General features: G+C 44.1%; 1 protein-coding gene across 1 annotated transcript; it reads left to right on the forward strand.

The window, feature by feature from the left end:
* The first annotated feature begins 2,649 nt into the window (after positions 1-2,649).
* LOC143270872 (uncharacterized) lies at positions 2,650-11,705 on the forward strand. The gene is made up of 4 exons (XM_076562112.1): positions 2,650-2,839; positions 6,103-6,507; positions 7,073-7,118; positions 11,480-11,705. Exons 2-4 carry the CDS (start codon positions 6,110-6,112, stop codon positions 11,573-11,575), a joined length of 540 nt encoding a protein of 179 aa, XP_076418227.1. The 5' UTR covers positions 2,650-2,839; positions 6,103-6,109; the 3' UTR covers positions 11,576-11,705.
* Positions 11,706-18,786: the final 7,081 nt, after the last annotated feature.

Genomic DNA, 18,786 nt, shown 5'->3' on the forward strand with positions numbered 1-18,786 from the left:
CTGTCTCAAGTAGATAGGGCTGGTACCTCAGACTCATGGAATTTTCCTGTCTTTTCACCGTGTAGTATGCTTTGGTTCCCCTGCTATCTACCCTGAGGTCATGGAGGGGAGGAGCCTGACATCCAGTCTCTCCTGAGCTCTGAGCCTGGACTCTGAACTTAGGACATTGTGTCTGCCTGGTCTGCATTTAGCAAAGCTCCCGCACAATCAGTTGAGCTGTCCTGCATAGCCTAGCACTCTGGATGTCTGCTCTGCATCCTCATCCTTGCACACACCCAGCAGAAGTATGGGCACCCTGGCCTGACTTACACAAAGTCTTATTATCTTTATTCAGCCAGAATTATACCTTACTACAAGGGATTTATGTGAGTAGGCTTCCGTCCACTACTCTACCCTCTGCTCTGAAGCTGGGAATTGCCACATTCCCAGGCTGCCATTTATTTATTTTCTTAGATTTATTTATTGAAGTTTATGTGTATGACTCTTTTACCTGCATGTATGTATGTATAAAAGGGGGTTTCAGATACCCTGGAAATGGGGTTATAGATAGTTGTGAGCCACCATGTGGGTAATGATATCTGAACCCAGGTACCCTGCAAGAGCACCAAGTGCTCTTAATCACTAAACCATCTCTCTAGTCCCAACCAGGCTTCATTTTAGTGACAGTGACCTCAGTTTTGGCACTAAATTCACTGAAGAAGTAACTAAAATTATCTTTCTCCTCCACAGTCAGGGCCACAGACCTTGTAGGTCAGTGTTTAGGCCCAAGAAGAGACTTGACTACAAGTTGTCTTGACTGTGGCCCACACCTGAATCTGAGCTTAGCTCCTTTCCCTATACCTGTCTGGAAGCTCCCCTGGAACAGTCTCCCTTTGAAGAGTTCAGTAAATGTTTTTCTTTCGTAGTTGTGAAGCTGTAACATTGACATCCCTGAGCTCCTGGACCTCTCATCTGGGACCCCAGGTATTCATACTTGAGTGTTGAGCCTTCACTCCTGACCTATATACTTGACATCTACTTATGAATCATATTGCAGAAGCATTGATTCAGGCAGTTTGTATGAAAGCTGGTTAGAATAGACTTAACTCCCGAGGTTTGAGTCTACTCTGAGGCTGACTCTAATGATGGTTAGAGTCCTGAGCTTCTTTCAAAAGACTCCTCCTAGGTGCAAAGACTTATTTTTTTTAGCTTTACCTTGTGTGGGTATTATTCCCAGATTCCGTAGGCTTGGAAGGTTTTTCTTGGTAATGAATTGGTCTTTCTGCTATATGACATCATAAGAAGATCTCATCTGAATGGAACCCTATTCTTGAACCCCTACTTTCTGGCAGAATTTTGATGAAGGTTACTTGAACTTTCATTGCAGAATTTGGGATACAGAAGTCACCTCATTGGATATACCAGGTTCTGTTCTCTGTTTCTCTCCTTCTCCTCTCTCTAGTCATGTTCAATCCTTTTTTTCTCTGGACTTGAACCACTTAATGTGTGCCTTGTAAACCCTTCCCTTCTCCATCTGTCCTACCCTGCCATACTACTTCTTTCCCACATCAGACCCTGAGCTGTCTACAATCATCTTTGTTTAGAACAGTGGTTCTCAACCTGTGGGTTGTGACCTGCTTCGGGTTGCTTATCAGATATCCTGCATGTCAGATATTTCCATTACCACTCATAACAATAGCAAAATTACAGTTATGAAGCAGCAATGAAATTTTATGGTGTGTGGGGGCACCTCAACATGAGGAACTGTGTTAAAGGTTTGAAGCATTAGGAAGGTTGAAAACCACTGGTCTAGAATCTTATAGAAGGCTGCTCCCTCTGAGCCAAGTCAGATGGACTCAGTGGCATTGCAGTCACCCTATACCACAGTTCTGATAGCAAAATTCCAAAAGCATGGCCTTTTGGGAAATTCTGAATCCTTGGCCAGCATTTCCTGTATTCAACAAAGTACCCAGTGCATGCACTCTCAAGTATCAGGTGACACATATGTTCTGAGCTGTGGTGTAGCCTGATGCTCTCTGTTGCATGTCCTCTCCACAAGCTTGAGTGTTCCGTGGCCTGGGATCCTGCTGTGAACCTGGCTGGGTGTAGCCCTACCCCTGCATCATTCTTCTGCACCCTCAACAGTCTTGTTTTGTAAATATAAACTGATCTATTGCCCAGGAATAGCAACAAACTGTGTTATAGCCAAAATGTGTCAGAAACATGTATGTTTAACAAAGATGGTAGGGTTTCTTTTGTGGCCTACTATACTATATGACTATGTAGCTGAAAGTTATGATGCCATATTAATTTCCAAGTATTATGTGCCTTCTCTGGGAGGGTATAATAAGGAGAATGACAGGCTCAAGTGCACATTTTTATCATTGATTCTTTTTACTACTGTTGTATAGCAGTTTCCTCCTGGATTGAATCATTCAATTCCACAGAAAAGCTCCTTAAGAAGGAGTAAACAGGGATTGCAGATTTAACTCAGTGGTAGAGTGCTTGCCTAGCAAGCATAAGGCCGTGGGTTCGGTCCTCAGGTCCGGACAGGAGGGAAAAAGGAGTAAACAACTCAAAATACCTTCAGGAAATTTCTGAAACTGACTTCATTCAGTGGGCTCCGCCCTCCCCAACGCTGTATAAATAGTTAAGACTGCTGAGAGTCTTTCTCAGACCAGTGCAGCAGCCTGGAAGAGACCAGCAGAACTGCTCAGAAGGAGCAAAGACCGGTTGAGCTACCGTATGTAAGAGACTCAGACTAAGAGCCACCTGGAAAGACCGCAACCTATTTCTCTGCCCTCAGGCTTTATCGTGTGCTTCGGGTTTCCAGATCTGGAGAGCCATCACTCAAGCTGAGGTAGGCTTTGGTGACAAAGGTGACTTTGAGTCATTTCTGCTTCTGTAAGCAACCCCTTGCCCATATTCCTGTAACTCTGGTAAAATCCATTTGTTCACCTAGTTGGACACTGGTAAAATTGTTACTTCTGTCTGTGGGGGGATCCCTTTCTGTAGTGAGTAAATGTGTGTTGTTTCCCTAGAAAAATTGTGTTTCACAACAGCAGCTGAGTGAAAAATGTTCCCAGGAGGCAAAAGGAATAGGTGAAGCAACAATGCAGGAGGCTAATGTAACTGAGAATTAGACACAGTCATCGAGGGTCCTAAGACACAAAGCTCAGGCTTTGGAACTGGGCATCTACGTGCCACCTTACACTGCTGATCATCACCTTGCTTCACAGCAGCCTGCCTTTTCCATTCCTTTTACCCTCATTCTTACTTCTTTTCCTCCTCTCTTCCTGCTCGAAGGTTAGACTCAAAGGACTTCCTAGCAGTGAGTGGAAAGGGAAGGTGACAGTGTCCTGTACTGCTGATGCTCACATGATGGAAATATCAGGTGTTTTTTTATGTTCAGCATTACCATGAAGACCTCAGCTTCTAGCATTAGCAGGTGGCAGTCTCAGAGGCTCTGCTTCTTATTCTGTACTACACAAACCTGCTAATAACCAAAGAACTACTCTACAAAAACACACAATACGCTAAAAGGGTTGGAATACAACTTCAGAAAAGACAGTATTCTCTTCAGAAGGGATATTATACTCTTCCTCCTGATAGGATGCTTAGGAGGAATTTGATGGGATTTACTTGAGTTAGGAGTTCTCGGGGGGGGGGGGGATACTGTTATGATTTATGAGCCCTTGTAGTGTATGTAGGATTCAAAGTCCAGTAAGATGAATATCGAAAGGCATTCTAAATTTTGTTTGATAATTTTCAGCAGGCATATGGGACTTTGCCTGGATGACACCCCTTGTACATAAAAAAGAACCTTTGTGTGGGGTAGGCAGGTCTTCTGTGATGTTTCAGTGGGTTAAGGCTTTTGCTGCCAAGCCTGATGACCTGAGCCTGATCCCTGGGATGGACATGTAGAAAGAGAGAATGGATTCTCCCAAGTAGTTTTCTCACATCCTAATGGGTGCTGTGGCTTGCACTCCATGGTACCTACTGGTCCACACATACATAACAAATAAATTCAGCAATTAAAAGGATTCCAAATCTACTCAGCTACCAACTCTATGGGTATTTGACAAGGCTTTTGCATTTAAGGACATTGATTTTCACATTTGCAAGTCAAACTATTTGCACTACAATTTTCTTAGGAATCTTACTCACTGCCCTAATATCACAAAGCTCTGGGATTCTACAACTGAAATGAAGAAAGAAAAAGTTTGCATTTGTGTGAGGGGGCTGGAAGATGGCTAAATGGTCAAGAACATTTGTTGTTCTTTCAAAGGACCAGAGTCCAGTTCCCAGCATCCACCTCAGGTCCTCACAACCACCTATCTGTAAGTTGAGCTTTAGGGCCTCCAGTGCTCCTTGTAGGCACCCACAAGCATGTGCACACAAACAATAATTATCTGTTTAGAAAGGAATTATGTTTTTAAGTTTCTTTTTTTTTTCTTTTTTTTTTTAAAAAGATTTATTTATTTATTTGTTATGTCTACAGTGTTCTGCCTACATGCATGCTTACAGGCCAGAAGAGGGCACCAGATCTCATTATGGATGGTTGTGAGCCACCATGTGGTTGCTGGGAATTGAACTCAGGACCTCAGGAAGAACAGCCAGTGCTCTTAACCGCTGAGCCATCTCTCCAGCCCCTTTTAAGTTTCTTAATCTGTAACTTTAGTAAATTCAGTATTAATTTTAAAAGTAATATTGAACCCTAGTTTTTCTTTTTTATTAATTAATTAATTAATAATTTTCCCAGCCCAATCACATTTCTCCTCCCTTCCTCCTCTCCTCCCAGACCTTCCCACTGATCTTCCATCTTCCCTCCATCCACTCCTCTTTTCTCTTCAGAAAAGGACAGGCCTCCCTTATGTATCCACCAGCCATGGTTTATCAAGTTGCAGTGAGACGAGGCACCTCCTCTCCTGTTAAGGCCGGACAAGGCAATCTAGTAGGAGGAAAGGGTCCCAAAAGCATGTCACAGAGTCAGAGACAGCCCCTGCTTCCACTGGTAGAAGCCCCACAAGAAGATCAAGCTATACATCTGTAAAGTATGTGTAGAGGACCTAGTTCATTCCCATGTAAGCTCTCTGGCTGGCGATTCAGTCTCTATGAGAACCTATGAGCCCAGATTAGTTGATTCTGTGGGTTTTCTTGTGGTTTCCTCAGCCCATCTGGCTCCCATTAACCTTTCTCTACCTCGTCCACAGGATTCCCTGAGGTCCACCTAATGTTTGACTGTGGGTCTCTGCATCTGTTTCTATCAGTTGCTGGGTGAAGGATTACATTTTCTTAATGAGATCGTCTTGATATTTTCCAACATCTCTGTACACTGAAAACACTTATTTGAGACTATTAACTCTTTGAAAAGAACTGGGCCTGTTGTTCTTTCATTTTCATTTCCTTAATGCACATATGGTGTTTAATCAACCCAGGAACTGTTCCATCGCATGCTCAACCTTAAGTGGTTTATTGACACTACATAAAGGGCAGTTAACCGTGCAGTGTCAGCATTTGCAGACTAAAGAAGAACTGGACAGGACATTATACAACTGTGATGGAGATTCCTCATCAACAATCTGGAGTATGTGAATTTTTTTCACTGATGACATCAATCTTTTTGCAGTGTCTCGTCCACCAGAATGCTGCACATACCTGGCTCCATAAACATGCCATTGCTGCTGATGGAGGACAGTGATTGGCTGTGTTTTCAGTGTTCATACAGAAATTTGGAACAAACACAAACTGAGATAACCATGAGCACTTAATTCCTAGTTCCTGCAATGTGCACAGGGATATATAGAGGCTAGAAGTTCTCTAGAGGTTCACTCAGGGACCATGTGCTCAATGCAAATTCCTGTCCTTGTCCTTGCTTGTGCACTTGCAACAGCTTGCTTGATCCTAAAGTCCCTTCTTCTCGAGGTTTTGATGGGCTTGGTTGGATTCCAAGTTGGGTACATTCTGCTAATGCTCCCAAGAGCCACTCCCATTGACCACATATCTCCTGTAGGGATTGTGGGATAGAAAGGGCAGATATGAAATTTGCAAAAACCCCAGGCACTGCAATACCATTCAATCCACAGAACAGTTGTAGAGGTGACACTACTTATTCCCTTTTAGGTCCACCATGGCTCTTCAATTCCAACATGTAGACCCCAATTTCTACAAGCTGGATGAAAACGAGATCGAGGTGATCCTTGAGGCTGAACAAGAGGCTGGTCCAGCAGCAGAAAATGGCAACTTTGAAGGTCCTCTAAATGGTCCGGAAAAACTAAAGAACCAGGGCATCCCAGACCATAAGGATGATGTGATCCACTATATTGGTGATGACATCAAAGATGAGAGCCATGGGAGCCACCAAGGGTCTGGACACCCACAGTTGGAGAAGCAGGAGAACTTGGCTGCTGCCAGGGTTCCACAGTTCCGCCGCACAAGGCCACGGATCCAGTTGGGTCTCACACCCAGGCAGCTGAGTGAACTGGAAGAAGTTTTTGAACAAACTAAGTACCCTGATGAGACTACAAGGTATGTGGCTTGTTTCAGTAGCCAATCCCACCTCCCATCTTTCAGCTTCTCATTTGGAGGTGTGTTCTCCACACTGTGGCCCCTATCTGCTTTGAGCCCCAAGGCACGGAGGTCTTTGCCTGGTTCATTGATGGGTATGGGAAGGATGTTTTGTGATGTTCAGAGTCAATATTTCCATGCAATGTTGATATGGATTGATTCTAAAAACTGATTGGTGCCTCTAAATTCCTCATCCAGTTTTCTTTTTGTTTATATTTCTTTTCCTCCTCTCCTTATTTATGCTCCCCCCCACCTTTTGTAATGTGAATTGAACCCAAGACCTGGTGGTTTCTAGGCAATCCCACTACTAGTATATCATATCCCCATGTGTTAATTAATTATTTTATTAATTAATTTATTTATTGTAGTAAAGTAGAGATAAATAAAAAGCCTTTATACTTTAGAGATCAACAACTTTACATATTTTTGTGTTGGTATGTGACCCATCTCCAGAAGTCTCTTCATCTTGCCAAGCTGAAATGCTGTATTCCTCTAACAGCTCCTCTTTTTCATCTTATTTCCACAGGAGGGCCCTTGCAAAGCGCTTGTTCCTGGGAGAATCTAGAGTGCGGGTCAGTACATTTCAAAAGTCTTTGTGCAGGGCACCCTGCTTCAGGCTGTGGTCGATTTTCTTGTAGCCATTATGAAAAGTGATCATGGGTGGGAGGTGTCCTTGTCTGTTTTATAATGGCAACCAAGCTTTGAGTCTTACAGTTTTCCACAGGTAAAAAGGGAATGAACACCCAACAGCTTATGGTCCTTTCCCATTGCTGGAGGCAACATGATTTCTTAATTGAAAAAAAAAAACTGAAAAGGCAGACTACTTATAATCAGTGTGTGGACATCAGATATATAGACAGCATTGAATATTATAATGCCATGCATGTTGGACGACATAAATGTTTACTGGTATGTCTGCAGTGATTAATACTGAAGTCCTGACACCCTGGTCTTTTCAGGGCACTTACATCTAGTATCATAGTAGGGCTCTAAATGACCTTGGGGACCTCTAATTGTAGCAAGCAGCAGGGATAAAAAGGGGTTCAGTTGCAACAAATATACATTTACTTGAAAGCATGAGTTAATTGAGACAAGGGAGGAATTCTTTCAAGAAACACAGGTTTTCAATAACTCACCTGTGTTTAGTTTAGCAAAGAGTCACGTGGGAAGACACTTTAAAAGTCCACGTGGTTGGCCCTGCACCTTTGTAAGTTTGTGGAAAGGTGAGGTTGACAACAGCAAGGCTGAATTTTCATGTTCCCCCGTGCTGTGTTTAGGTTATGTCCTTTAAAGTAAAAGTCTCATTATTGTTTGTATCCACCAGCCATAGTCTCATTAGTGTTTGGAGAGGTCTAGGGATGACAGCTTTGGAAATCTGTGTTAAAATTAAACACATATGACAGCCAAGAGGTGGTGGCCCAGGCCGTTAATTGCAGCACTTGGGAGACAGAGCCAGGTGGATCTCTGTGAGTTCAAGGCCAGCCTGGTCTACAGAGCGAGATCCAGGACTGGCACCAAAACTACACAGAGAAACCCTGCTCGAAAAAAACAAACAAACAAAAATTAAACAAAAAAGAGTCGGACTGAATTAATTTCAGTTAATCTAATAAGGAGGACATGATCTGGGGAAAATAGTGAAGTCAAAATTCAGGTTGGGGCTGAGGAGAGAGCTCAGTGGATAACGCACTTCCCACATGAGTTGGATCCTCAGCACCCACATAAAAGCTTAGCAGGTATGTTCGCTCACCTGCATCATAAGCTTGGGCTCAGGAGACAGAGACTGTGGGTCCTGAGGGTGATTGAGACTAGCTTAGTTGCTGAGCTTAGGTTTAGGGAACAAGCTAGGAAGATGTTGACTCTGATCTCAGTCCTCTGCAATCAGGAGGTATGCTTCCATCCATCCTTGGAAGGTGTCTACAAATTATCATAGCCAAATTTGTAGGCTAAATTTCAGTAAAGTCCAACCCCCAATGTTCTCTAGGCCCACTTCCTTAAGCCCAGATCGCTTTGGAGTTTACCTGAGCACAGGTGGCACATCAAAACATGGTATTTGAGACTTCTTGGCTTAGACTCTCTACCTCTGGGCTTGAAGGACCTCCAAAATGGCCTTCTGTTAGCTGTCCACATCCCTCATCAGTGGTCAGAGCTATAAGGAGGCCATCTACCCACCGGAGCAGGGGGATTTATGGATATTTTCCCCCCTTAAACTCCAATGGATCTGCACTCAGGGCCCCATCAAATGATGCTGGTGAAATCCTGAACCCCTTTTCCTGGTCTGTTTCTCCCATTTTCTCTCTTGTCTGTTCCCTAAGGGCAGTCATCACCTCATGGGAAAGTTTTTTTCCCTCTTTGTCTTTGGCTTCAATGTCAGCGACTGTAAACTTTCTGAGTGATTTCCTTAAGTTGAAACCTATTAACTTTGAGCCACCACACCCCACACAGGAGACTGGGAAATTACTTCTGAAGGGGCCAGTATTGGTTCCAGACCCCCAAGACCAACTTCTCAGCACAAAGGAGATTTATTTGCCCCAGAGACACAAAGGGCAGGGAATAAGAGACAAAGACAGGAGATAGAGGATGAGGGAGAAGGGGAAGGAAAAAGGGGAGAGGGGGGTATTTGTGGGGGATGATGACAAAAGATTGTCTCTGGATAGAGATGAGACAGACATGGGCCATAGGAAAATGGCAGGTTATAAAGGTAAAAGGGGAAACTTCCCATTAGGATAAGGTGTTTAATTTTGATTGGACATGTTAATTAGGGAAGCCACAAGAGGATTTTGATTGCTGTACGTCAATACTTTGATGCAAAACTTGGTAGTGAGCGTCAGGAGAAGGAAATGGACAAATAAGGGAATAGACCTTTGTGGCTAGCTTTAGGAATGTAAGCTAACAGTTTTTAGCAAGGCATAGGGAATGGGGAGATGGATAAGGCCTGCCAGAGCCATGTTTGCCATGCTCAAGCAGTCTAGAGTCCCTTCAATTTTCTCCTTCCTCTGAGCAACCAGCACCTGGCTCTGGGAATTATTCCCATCTCCCAACTGAGGGAACAGCCAGAAGTTTGGGGTTTCTCTGAGTTACTCAGTTAGGTCCAAAGGATTCTGGTTTCCAAGGAGAAGACACAGGTCTTAAGCCAAGGGTAGGGGTCTTGCACCAGAGGAAGCCATTGGTTATTACATGGGAACTGGTGATTACAGATGAGGCTTTGAAGCACCCAGGTAGTCATTGCAGTAGTGGAGCCAGCTGCCACGAGGCACAGCCACAACTGCTGCCAGAAACAGGGGCACCACAGTGCTGCCTAGCATTGCCCATGAGCTTGCAGGAAATTGTGCACTGCCTAGGGGCAGCTCTAGCTGTGGTCTTAGATGACTTATTTTCCCTTTCTTTTAGATCTGTTTCTTCAGTCAACAGAACTGACAGAAACACACAGGGAGACACAGTCACACTGAGAGACACATACAAAAGACAAATGACAAATAGGGGTGGCCACCACATGTTCATACACCTGCAGACCAACAATCCAGTGACATCTCACAGATCCTAGACACATGATCGATAGTCAAGTGTGACGTCTCCTCTTGTGTCCTAACTAGATGGTACCCCTTACAGACCAAACTTACATCTGGAGGTGTTCAGACCGGATGACTTTTGTTTTACCATTTTGTTTGTTTCTCTTTTGGGTGGTGACCAATACTGGGTGCCTCCATAGTGCTCAGCAGCAATGGCACAGTGATGATTTTCTTGGGATCCTGGACCGTCTCAGGCCGAGCACATCCCTAAGATTCCTCTCCAGCTGCTGCACTCTTCACTGTTCCTGGGGATCCCAAGAGCCTAAGTATCTGGGTCCAATCTCTGGGATCTCAGAGATACCTTCAAAATTTTACCCATAGCCCACCAAATTTGGCCACTCAAACAATTTATAGCCAATTAAAAGTATTTATTCCAGCTGGATGGGATCACATCCACGCTATTCAGGGACCTAGGTGTAGCCTGGAGAGTACAGAACATGGTGTTTTTAAAGACAGAAAATGTCCTGGCATCACACTCAGCAGCATCAGGGGGGCTTTGCAGAGAAAGTACTTTGAAATAAGCAGTTTTAGTAGAAGCCAAATTAAGTGGTTAGCTGGAGAGAGTGTTCTGTACAAGCAGGTAGTTTAACAGAAGCTGAGATTATGTAGCTAGGACATATTGACCTCTGGTCCTCAGAATAATATATTTGGATAATTTTCCTGGTTTTTCCAACAAGGAGATCAAATTCCTGGTAAATCTGAGATGGCCTCAGCAAGAATACAAAATGGAGGAAGCTTTTTGTTGTCTTGCCCTGGCACAAAGTCTCTCACTTTCAGACAAAAGACCTGCAAGTGTTCAAACCAGACAAAATTCTAGCACTGAGAAGGGGAAGTGGACACAAAGTTCCACCCCTCACCAAGAAGCTCCTTGCAGTTGATACCTGATTGAAGAGGGAACATGAGTTTTCTGCATGGAGTGTCACTGGGTATAGCAACCATACTCTGGGGCAGGCCCCATACCCAGGAATAGTTCTGGTTGCCTCCATGTTTTCTGCAGGATTTCTTCTTCTTTTGTTTGGTTTTTCTGTCATCTTTTAGTTTGTTTTGATTTTTTGTCATTATCTTATTTTTGAGAGAGAGAGAGAGAGAGAGAGAGAGAGAGAGAGAGAGAGAGAGAGAGAGAGAGAGAGAGAGAGAGAGAATGAAGTTGGGTGGGTTAGGAGGTATGGAGAATGTGAGACGTGTTCAGGAGGGGAAACGATCAAATATATTCTACAAAATAATTTTAAAGAAAAAACCCATATGTATGAGATTGTTCTGGTAAGTCTAAAGCCTCACTGCCATGTACAGTTACACAGAGTTTTTTTCCAGTTGTGATATTGACTGTTGAATATACTAAAGCTATCTCTTTCACCATGTTATTGCAGAGGTGGTTTAAGAGAAGAAGAGCCAAGTACAGGAAAACTCAGCAGTCTCAAATGCTGAAGTGTGAATCTGCTGACAGGCAGAATACCTTGCAGTAAAGCTTTTGGAGGAATCCTGAAGCATCATCTTGTCCCGGCACTCAATGAAGATATTCTGGTGTCACTGACCAGTGTTCATAATGGCTGTGAAACATTATTCTTTCATCAACAAAGAGATGTGTATTCAATATATTTCATGTCTTTTTTGGGGTAGCATTAAGTTGTGGGTGTCAATTATTGAGAAAATATCATGTTTGAAGGACAAAGAGAGGTGAAAAACCCTGAGTCATCTTTATTACTCCACAAATCACAAGTTTCTCAGGAGCCACAGAGATCCTCACTCAGACACATAGTCTTCTCTGTTGTCACATTGTGCTATCCTCACCGTAATCATTGACCCTGTATATATGAGCAAATACATAAAAACAAGAATAGGGCAAGTTGCCAGTGAGAAGACTGTTCACAAAGAGAGCTGAGTTCCACCAGTACTTTGGAGTCCAATCTTATCTGCACCAAATATACAAAGAGGACATTCTGAGCATTCATGGGAGGAGGGTTGTGAGCAATGACCCAGGCTGCCCCCAGGTCTGTTCACTATTCGTCCTTTCAATGGCTCAGTCATGGTACTAGGAGTCCTTCTGCCTCAGGTCCTACTGTTTCAAAGGAATCAGAAGAACCCATCCCATGCTGACTAGAAGGAAGTTTCCTCTCTTCTCCCATCTCTATGCACAAGATGCACATTGACCCATTCCTCTCAGGTCAGACCAGAGAGGCAAAGGTTTCTCAGTAGATGCACCAGCCCAGGTTAGGGGGAGACATTGGATACAGAGTTTGGGACATGCAGGGAAAAAAGTCTGTGTTAGCCCAAGGGTAATTGAAGGAGAGGCAGTGTGGGAAATGTATAGAGAGGCTTATGCCTGAGTTCCAGCAGGGAAGACACATCAAAGGGGCATTAGTATGGTGGTGTAGGGCATTAGTATGGTGGTTGATGGCATGGGCGTAGAGCTTCGGGTCCTGTAAGAATGGGGCCACGACATGAGCTGATTTTGATGCTGTGACCACTTGTGAGCTGTGGCAGACTCTAAAAAAGAGGGGTGCAGCAGCATGTGTCGAAAGCCTCTTTGGAAACTGAGTACAGGTAAGGGGGAATCTGGAATATGGAATAGAGAAGATGGGTAAACAGGGCTGTGTACTCAGTGAACACACATCTAGAAGTCTGGTGTGACAGTGGAGGGGCAGATAGAATGGTACATCCTTGTATTTAGGGAAGTTTGTGGATGGTAGAGGCATTGGGGAAAGATGAAAGACACGGATCCACACAGCCGGGTGTCTAGAGGCCAGATAACATGTTTACTGGCTGGTTTTCTGTGTCAACTTGCCACAAGCTAGAGTCACCAGAGAGAGTGAGCCCCAGTTGAGATCCAACTGAAAGGCGTTTTCTCAATTAGTGATCAGTGAGCAAGGGCCCAGCCCATGGTGAGTGGTACCATCCCTGAGATGGTGTTGTTGGGTTCAATAAGAAAGCAGGCCAGGCAGTAGTGGCGCCCTCCTTTAAGGCTAGCACTTGGGAGGCAGAGCCTGGTGGATCTCTGTGTGTTTGAGGCCAGCCTGATCTAGAGAACGAGATCCAGGACAGGCACCAAAAATACACAGAGAAACCCTGTCTTGAAAAACAACAAAAAACAAACAAACAAAGAAAACAGGCTAAGCAAGCCATGGGGAGTAAGGCAGTAATCAGCACCCATCCATGGCCTCTACATCAGTTCCTGTCTCCAGGATCCTGCCCAGTTTGAGTTCTTGTCCAAACTTCCTTCAGTGATGAACAGCAATGTTGAATAGTAAGCCAAATGATCCCGTTCTTTCCCAGTTTGCATTTTGCTCGTGGTGTTTGTCACAGCAACAGAAACCCTGACCAAGACAACATCCTTCTACTCAAAGCAGGACTCGAAGCAATGATGCTGGAGTTGTAAGCACCAGGGTGGATGCTGGATTTAGGGACATGAGCAGGACATAGAATGAAGGGGAACAGTAGAGAGATGCCTATGGAGGCAGAGGTGGGGTGTGTGAGGTGGAGACAGTCAAAAAGTCTCCCCGGGGTCTACTACCACAGAATGCAAACAGGTTCTTAGTACAGTCCTGAGAATTGGAGAATGACTGGCCACACAAAGTGAGCCTGGTGGATCAGGGCCCAACAAATGCAGAGGAAGCTTCTCTCCATAGAGATCAATGAACAATGAGGAAGGGGCCCATTGCTAAAAACAGGTTCTGGTGTGGGACCAGAGTGAGCACCCACAGCTCCACATACCAGGAGAGGGGAAAGTATATGTAGTCAATATGCAAATGGGAAGCTGACCTCATTGTGATCTATGGTCCTTATCCAGCGACTGCCATTCCCGTGACCCCATGACAAAACATTCGAAACTGACACACATCTCTTGGGGCAAAGTCCAGAATAAGGGCATAGAGAGCTGGCACAGCAATCATGGACCCAGTCATACTCTTTATGGTTCATTTTCAGCACCTGTGTTGGCTCATATCCTCCTGTAACTCCAACTTCAGGGGATATGACACCCTCCTCTGGCCTATACATGCACCTGTATGCATACATGCACAGATTCGTGCACATAATTAAAAATAAGATTTCAAAAAGAAAGTCCAGATTGAGAGTTCCAGACAACAGATCTTCAGCCATGAATCTTTGTGTCCCAAGATCCTTCATGCTCCTGCCACCATCAGCATATGCCTAGTGCAAGGCGTTTTTGTTTGTTTGTTTGTTTGTTTTGTTTTGTTTTTTGTTTTTTGTTTTTTCTAGACAGGGTTTCTCTGTGTAGCTTTGCGCCTTTCCTGGGACTCACTTGGTAACCCAGGCTGGCCTCGAACTCACAGAGATCTGCCTGTCTCTGCCTCCCGAGTGCTGGGATTAAAGGCGTGTGCCACCACCGCCTGGTGCAAGGCGTTTTTGATGTATGTATCTGAATAGGAACATGGCTGGTGAGAAAGTTCAGCAGGTGTTTCATTTCTGTTGCTGTGACAAAATACCCTGAAAAAAAGTAACGTTGTACCCGAGTCACAAGAACCCCAAGCAAGACCACCGCAGAGCCAATATCCAATGCAAGCACACAGGCATTTGTTAACAGCAAAACATGCCCAGGCTTGAGCCATGTCCAACACTCAACACAGTAGGTGAAGGAGGAGAGTCCTGAGCACTCACTTCAAGGGGTTTATATAGGAAAAGTTTATGTGCAGAGGGTTGCATATCTCGGGATTTCACAAGGGGGCTCAGGGTGAGGTAGTTCTTTGAAGTTACTGGTTGAAATATAAGCGTGAGGTTACTAATGGCTAATAGTATGCAGGGTATCTACAGAGACATACATTTTGTACTCCCTATATCCTGTGTTTGCTGAGCCCAGGATATATACATTTCTTATTTATTATTTTAGCCCTATTTTCCAATGAGTTTAATTTCTGGTCAGCTATAAAACTCTGGCCAGCAAATACCTTTAGAGGAGGGAGGGAGGGAGCGTCTCTTAAGAGGGCTACTGATTTTTCCCTTTCAGTAGCTCATGGGAGAAAGGGGTTATTTTAGCTCACAATTCCACGTTATAGACCATTAGAGTAAGGGACTTAAAATAGCTGCACACATTACTTTCACAGTCCTCAGTAGACAGAAGTGAATTCATTCCTGCTTACTTGCTTGTTTTCACTCATGGAAATGTATCTATTTGTATGCAGTTCAAGATCCCCTGGCTAGGGAATGGTGCCCCCCAAAAGAGGGCTAGATCTTCCTATAACAACTCACTTGAGACAATCTCCCACAGGTCACCCAAAGCAGATAATTTATCACTGGGACTCTCTTCTCAAGTGATTGTAGGTCGTGTCAAGTTGACAACTAAAGCAAAACATCAAAGAAGGTAAAGTGCTTGTCACCAAGACAGGTGACCTGAAGTTCATCCCCAAGATTTACATGGTGGAAGGAAAGAATCAGATCCTGCGAGTCATCCTCTCATCTCCACACTGAGAAGGGTCACCCCAATATATTAATTGTAATAATAATAATAATAATAATAATAATAATAATAATGTAATGACTAATAGTGCCCTTACATACTCTAATTCATGTGCTACATGGTGAGCTTGCCTAGCTTGCACTAGGTCCTGATTTAATGTCTAATCCCATGGAGAAAGTTGAAATATTGTCATTGGACAAGCACAGGTTGCAGACATTAAAGAAGGTGTCAACTAAGAGTATCTATTTTTCTGAATCCCAGGGGAAAGTATCTGCCTCCCTTCCTCAGCTTTGTCAAAATCCACACAGCAGCCAAGCATGAGGAGCGCTGGATTAGAGACATCAGATTTCCAGCAAGTTCTGTTCCTTCCAGTTGGATCTCTGTAACTCACAGGTAGTGCCTCATTATCCTCCCCTACATGCTGGACCTCATGGCTGTGTCTCATAGATCTGCTGAGATGAAGTCTTTCCTCTGTTCACCCAGTTGTGATCTCTAAACCCTGACCATTGAACACCACTAACACAGGGATCCAAGACAGGAGGTCTTACAGTGACACTGTGGATTCAGGGCACTGCTGGCCTGAACTTTCTTTCTGGCCCATGCTGATGGCCCACTGTTGTGTAACAGTTTCCTCCGAGATGGAAACATTGCACCATGCAGGGTTGGGACCTCCTTAACCAGAGAGATAACTCCAAATAATCCTAAGAAAGCCCTGAAACTGACCAGGTTCAGTAGGCCTCTTCCTGCCAGAGTCAACAATGAAAGCTGAGAGTCCCTCTCAGAGGAAGAAAAGCTGAGCTGCTAGGAACACTCTTAGAGGTCAAAAGAAGCAGACAAGACTAAGACAAGACCAGCTGCCTAGAAGAAGCTAGCCCAGCTAAGCAGCCTAGAAGAGGTTTTAACCAGCTGAGGCACCTGGAAAGGACACTTTCCAACCTGTTGAGTTGCCTGCAGGCTGTACAGTGTACTCCAGTTTCCCAGGTTTTCTGATCTGTCACCCATGCTGGGGTCAGTTTTGGTGATGCACCTGTCTGAGTGATTTCTGCTCCTGTAACCCCCCACCCATATCCTCTAAGTAACCCCAGTAAAACCCATTCATGCACCGAGTTGGACTTTGGTGGTATCTGCACTTTGGTCTATCATGGGCTCCCTATCTGGGGTGAGTAGATGAGTGTGTTTCGTCTCCTCTGGAAAAATCTTGTCACACAACACATGCAGGTAGCCTGAGGGCACCTCAAGAAAACCATCTCATAAGGTAACTGGCTGGTGAAGTCAGGGCTGCCCAGAGCAACCATCAGCATCTCATGGCAGCGATGTCTCCTATGATTAAATACTTGTTTGTCCAATTGTGAGCTCCCTCCTGTATCCCATTATCAAATCTTCTTCAGTTAAAATCCGATCAGAAGTTTTGAAGATTTGGGGTAAATCTGTATCACCCAGTGCCCTCTCTGCAGGCATGCATCCTGCTTCCACTCTGGCTGCAGATTTCACAGAGATGGCTGTGGGGACGTATGGTCATTTCTTCCCAGTATGATGGCGATGCATTTGTTCTTTCCTCCTTGATTTTATTTAGTGAGGAGTTCTTTTGGCTTTAGCATTGACAGGTGATATTTTATGTGCCTACAACTGCAGAGTGATTGAAAAAAGTTCTAGTGGACAGGAAAAATGCATTTTTTCATTCCTGAAATGTTGGAGTGTGGGAAGGAACAAGTCATTGCAAGGATGTGCTAGATAGTAAGGTAAATTTTAGCTACAAATAAGAAATTCTTTTGAATTTTACTTTCACATTTATTTTATTTTATGTGTATCAGTTTTTGTCTGCAGGCATATGTGCATACCATGTGTGTGCCTGGTACCTATGGAAGTCAGAAGGGGGTAGTGTATCCTTCTGGAAGTTTGGTAACAGATACATGTGAGCAACCATGTGAATGATGAACCCAGTTCTTCTTGAACAGCCAGTACTCTTTACCCTGAGCCATCTCTCCAACCCCTCACATAATTCTTTTTAGCATAAATATGTTTCTAATAATGTATGGAGAATACACATCAAACAGGAACCTTTATCTGTGGTGGCACAGGCCTGTGGTGCCAGCATTTGGGAGCCTGAGGCAGGCAGTCTAGCGTACAAGATCAGCCTGGGTATTCACTGAGGCTCAGTTTTAACACCATGCATGTAGTATTTACCTCTATTTTAAATATACTTTAATGTTTCTCTAGTAGAACTACAATTGTAAAATTAATGTGTCATTATTTGATTTACAATGAGCTTGAACAATTGGACCTTTTGGAATTAGTCCTGTGATTCAAGAGGTTTCCAGGAGAAAAATACGACCCGAGCACTTCCTCTACATATGTGCACGCACCCAGGTAGCACCTCAAATACAGTTACAAACACTTGTATTATTACACAGCTTTTTCTGCCCTATGTCCTTTTCCCTTTCAGGTGTATCAGGTGCTGTGCTGAGGATTATGTGATCTATTCTTCGGCAGGGACTTCAGGAGATGCACGGGTAAAGGACGGAACTTGGAGACAGGTTTTCCACAGCTTGATTACACACATACCTAGAGTCTGACTCCAAGCCACAAGCCCTGGGAAAAACCTGCTGGATCTGCAAGGTTTTGTTTACATAGGTTCTTCTGCTTTGGACAGTCACAAATGGCAAGTTCTGGAGTGAACAGAAAAGTTACTTTCTCAGACTGGACAGAGCTTCTGTATTTTCCACCTCAGGAAAGACTCTTGTATTGGGCTCAGCAGCCTTGGAAAGAGGCCTTGCTCTTAGGCACAGAAACCAGAACATTCCACAGCATTAAATGGAAGTCATAGGAAAATGTTCTTCTTCAGAAGCTAGAGGTTGCATATGGAATCCTCCTGAGGATTGTCCATCCAAGGGTAGAGAAGGCTAAAGAGGGTGTGGAGTGATGTCTGGGGCACAGAGTCACTCAGAACGAATCCTTCAGAACCAGTAGCCTCTATCAGTTTGCTGAAAGAACACCTCAGTAGCCCCCTCAGACATAGAAACACAAAAATGCTTTGGACTTGGAAATCTAGAAGCCTGTGTGCATTAGTTGCCAGCACAGCAACTTGATCCTGCACCCAATTGCTCAATTGCTAGAGTGGTATTTTGGTTCCTTCTGGGTATTGGATGTTGGAAGTCCCATCCTGTTCACTACATTGATATTTAGGAAACAGACTCCAAGAGTATAAATGGGCTCTGAAGCACAAGGCAGCTTTAGAAAGGGCCCGGATTGTGTGATTTAAAGATT

The sequence above is a fragment of the Peromyscus maniculatus genome, chromosome X (genome assembly GCF_049852395.1).
Source record: "Peromyscus maniculatus bairdii isolate BWxNUB_F1_BW_parent chromosome X, HU_Pman_BW_mat_3.1, whole genome shotgun sequence".
Taxonomy (NCBI): domain Eukaryota; kingdom Metazoa; phylum Chordata; class Mammalia; order Rodentia; family Cricetidae; genus Peromyscus; species Peromyscus maniculatus.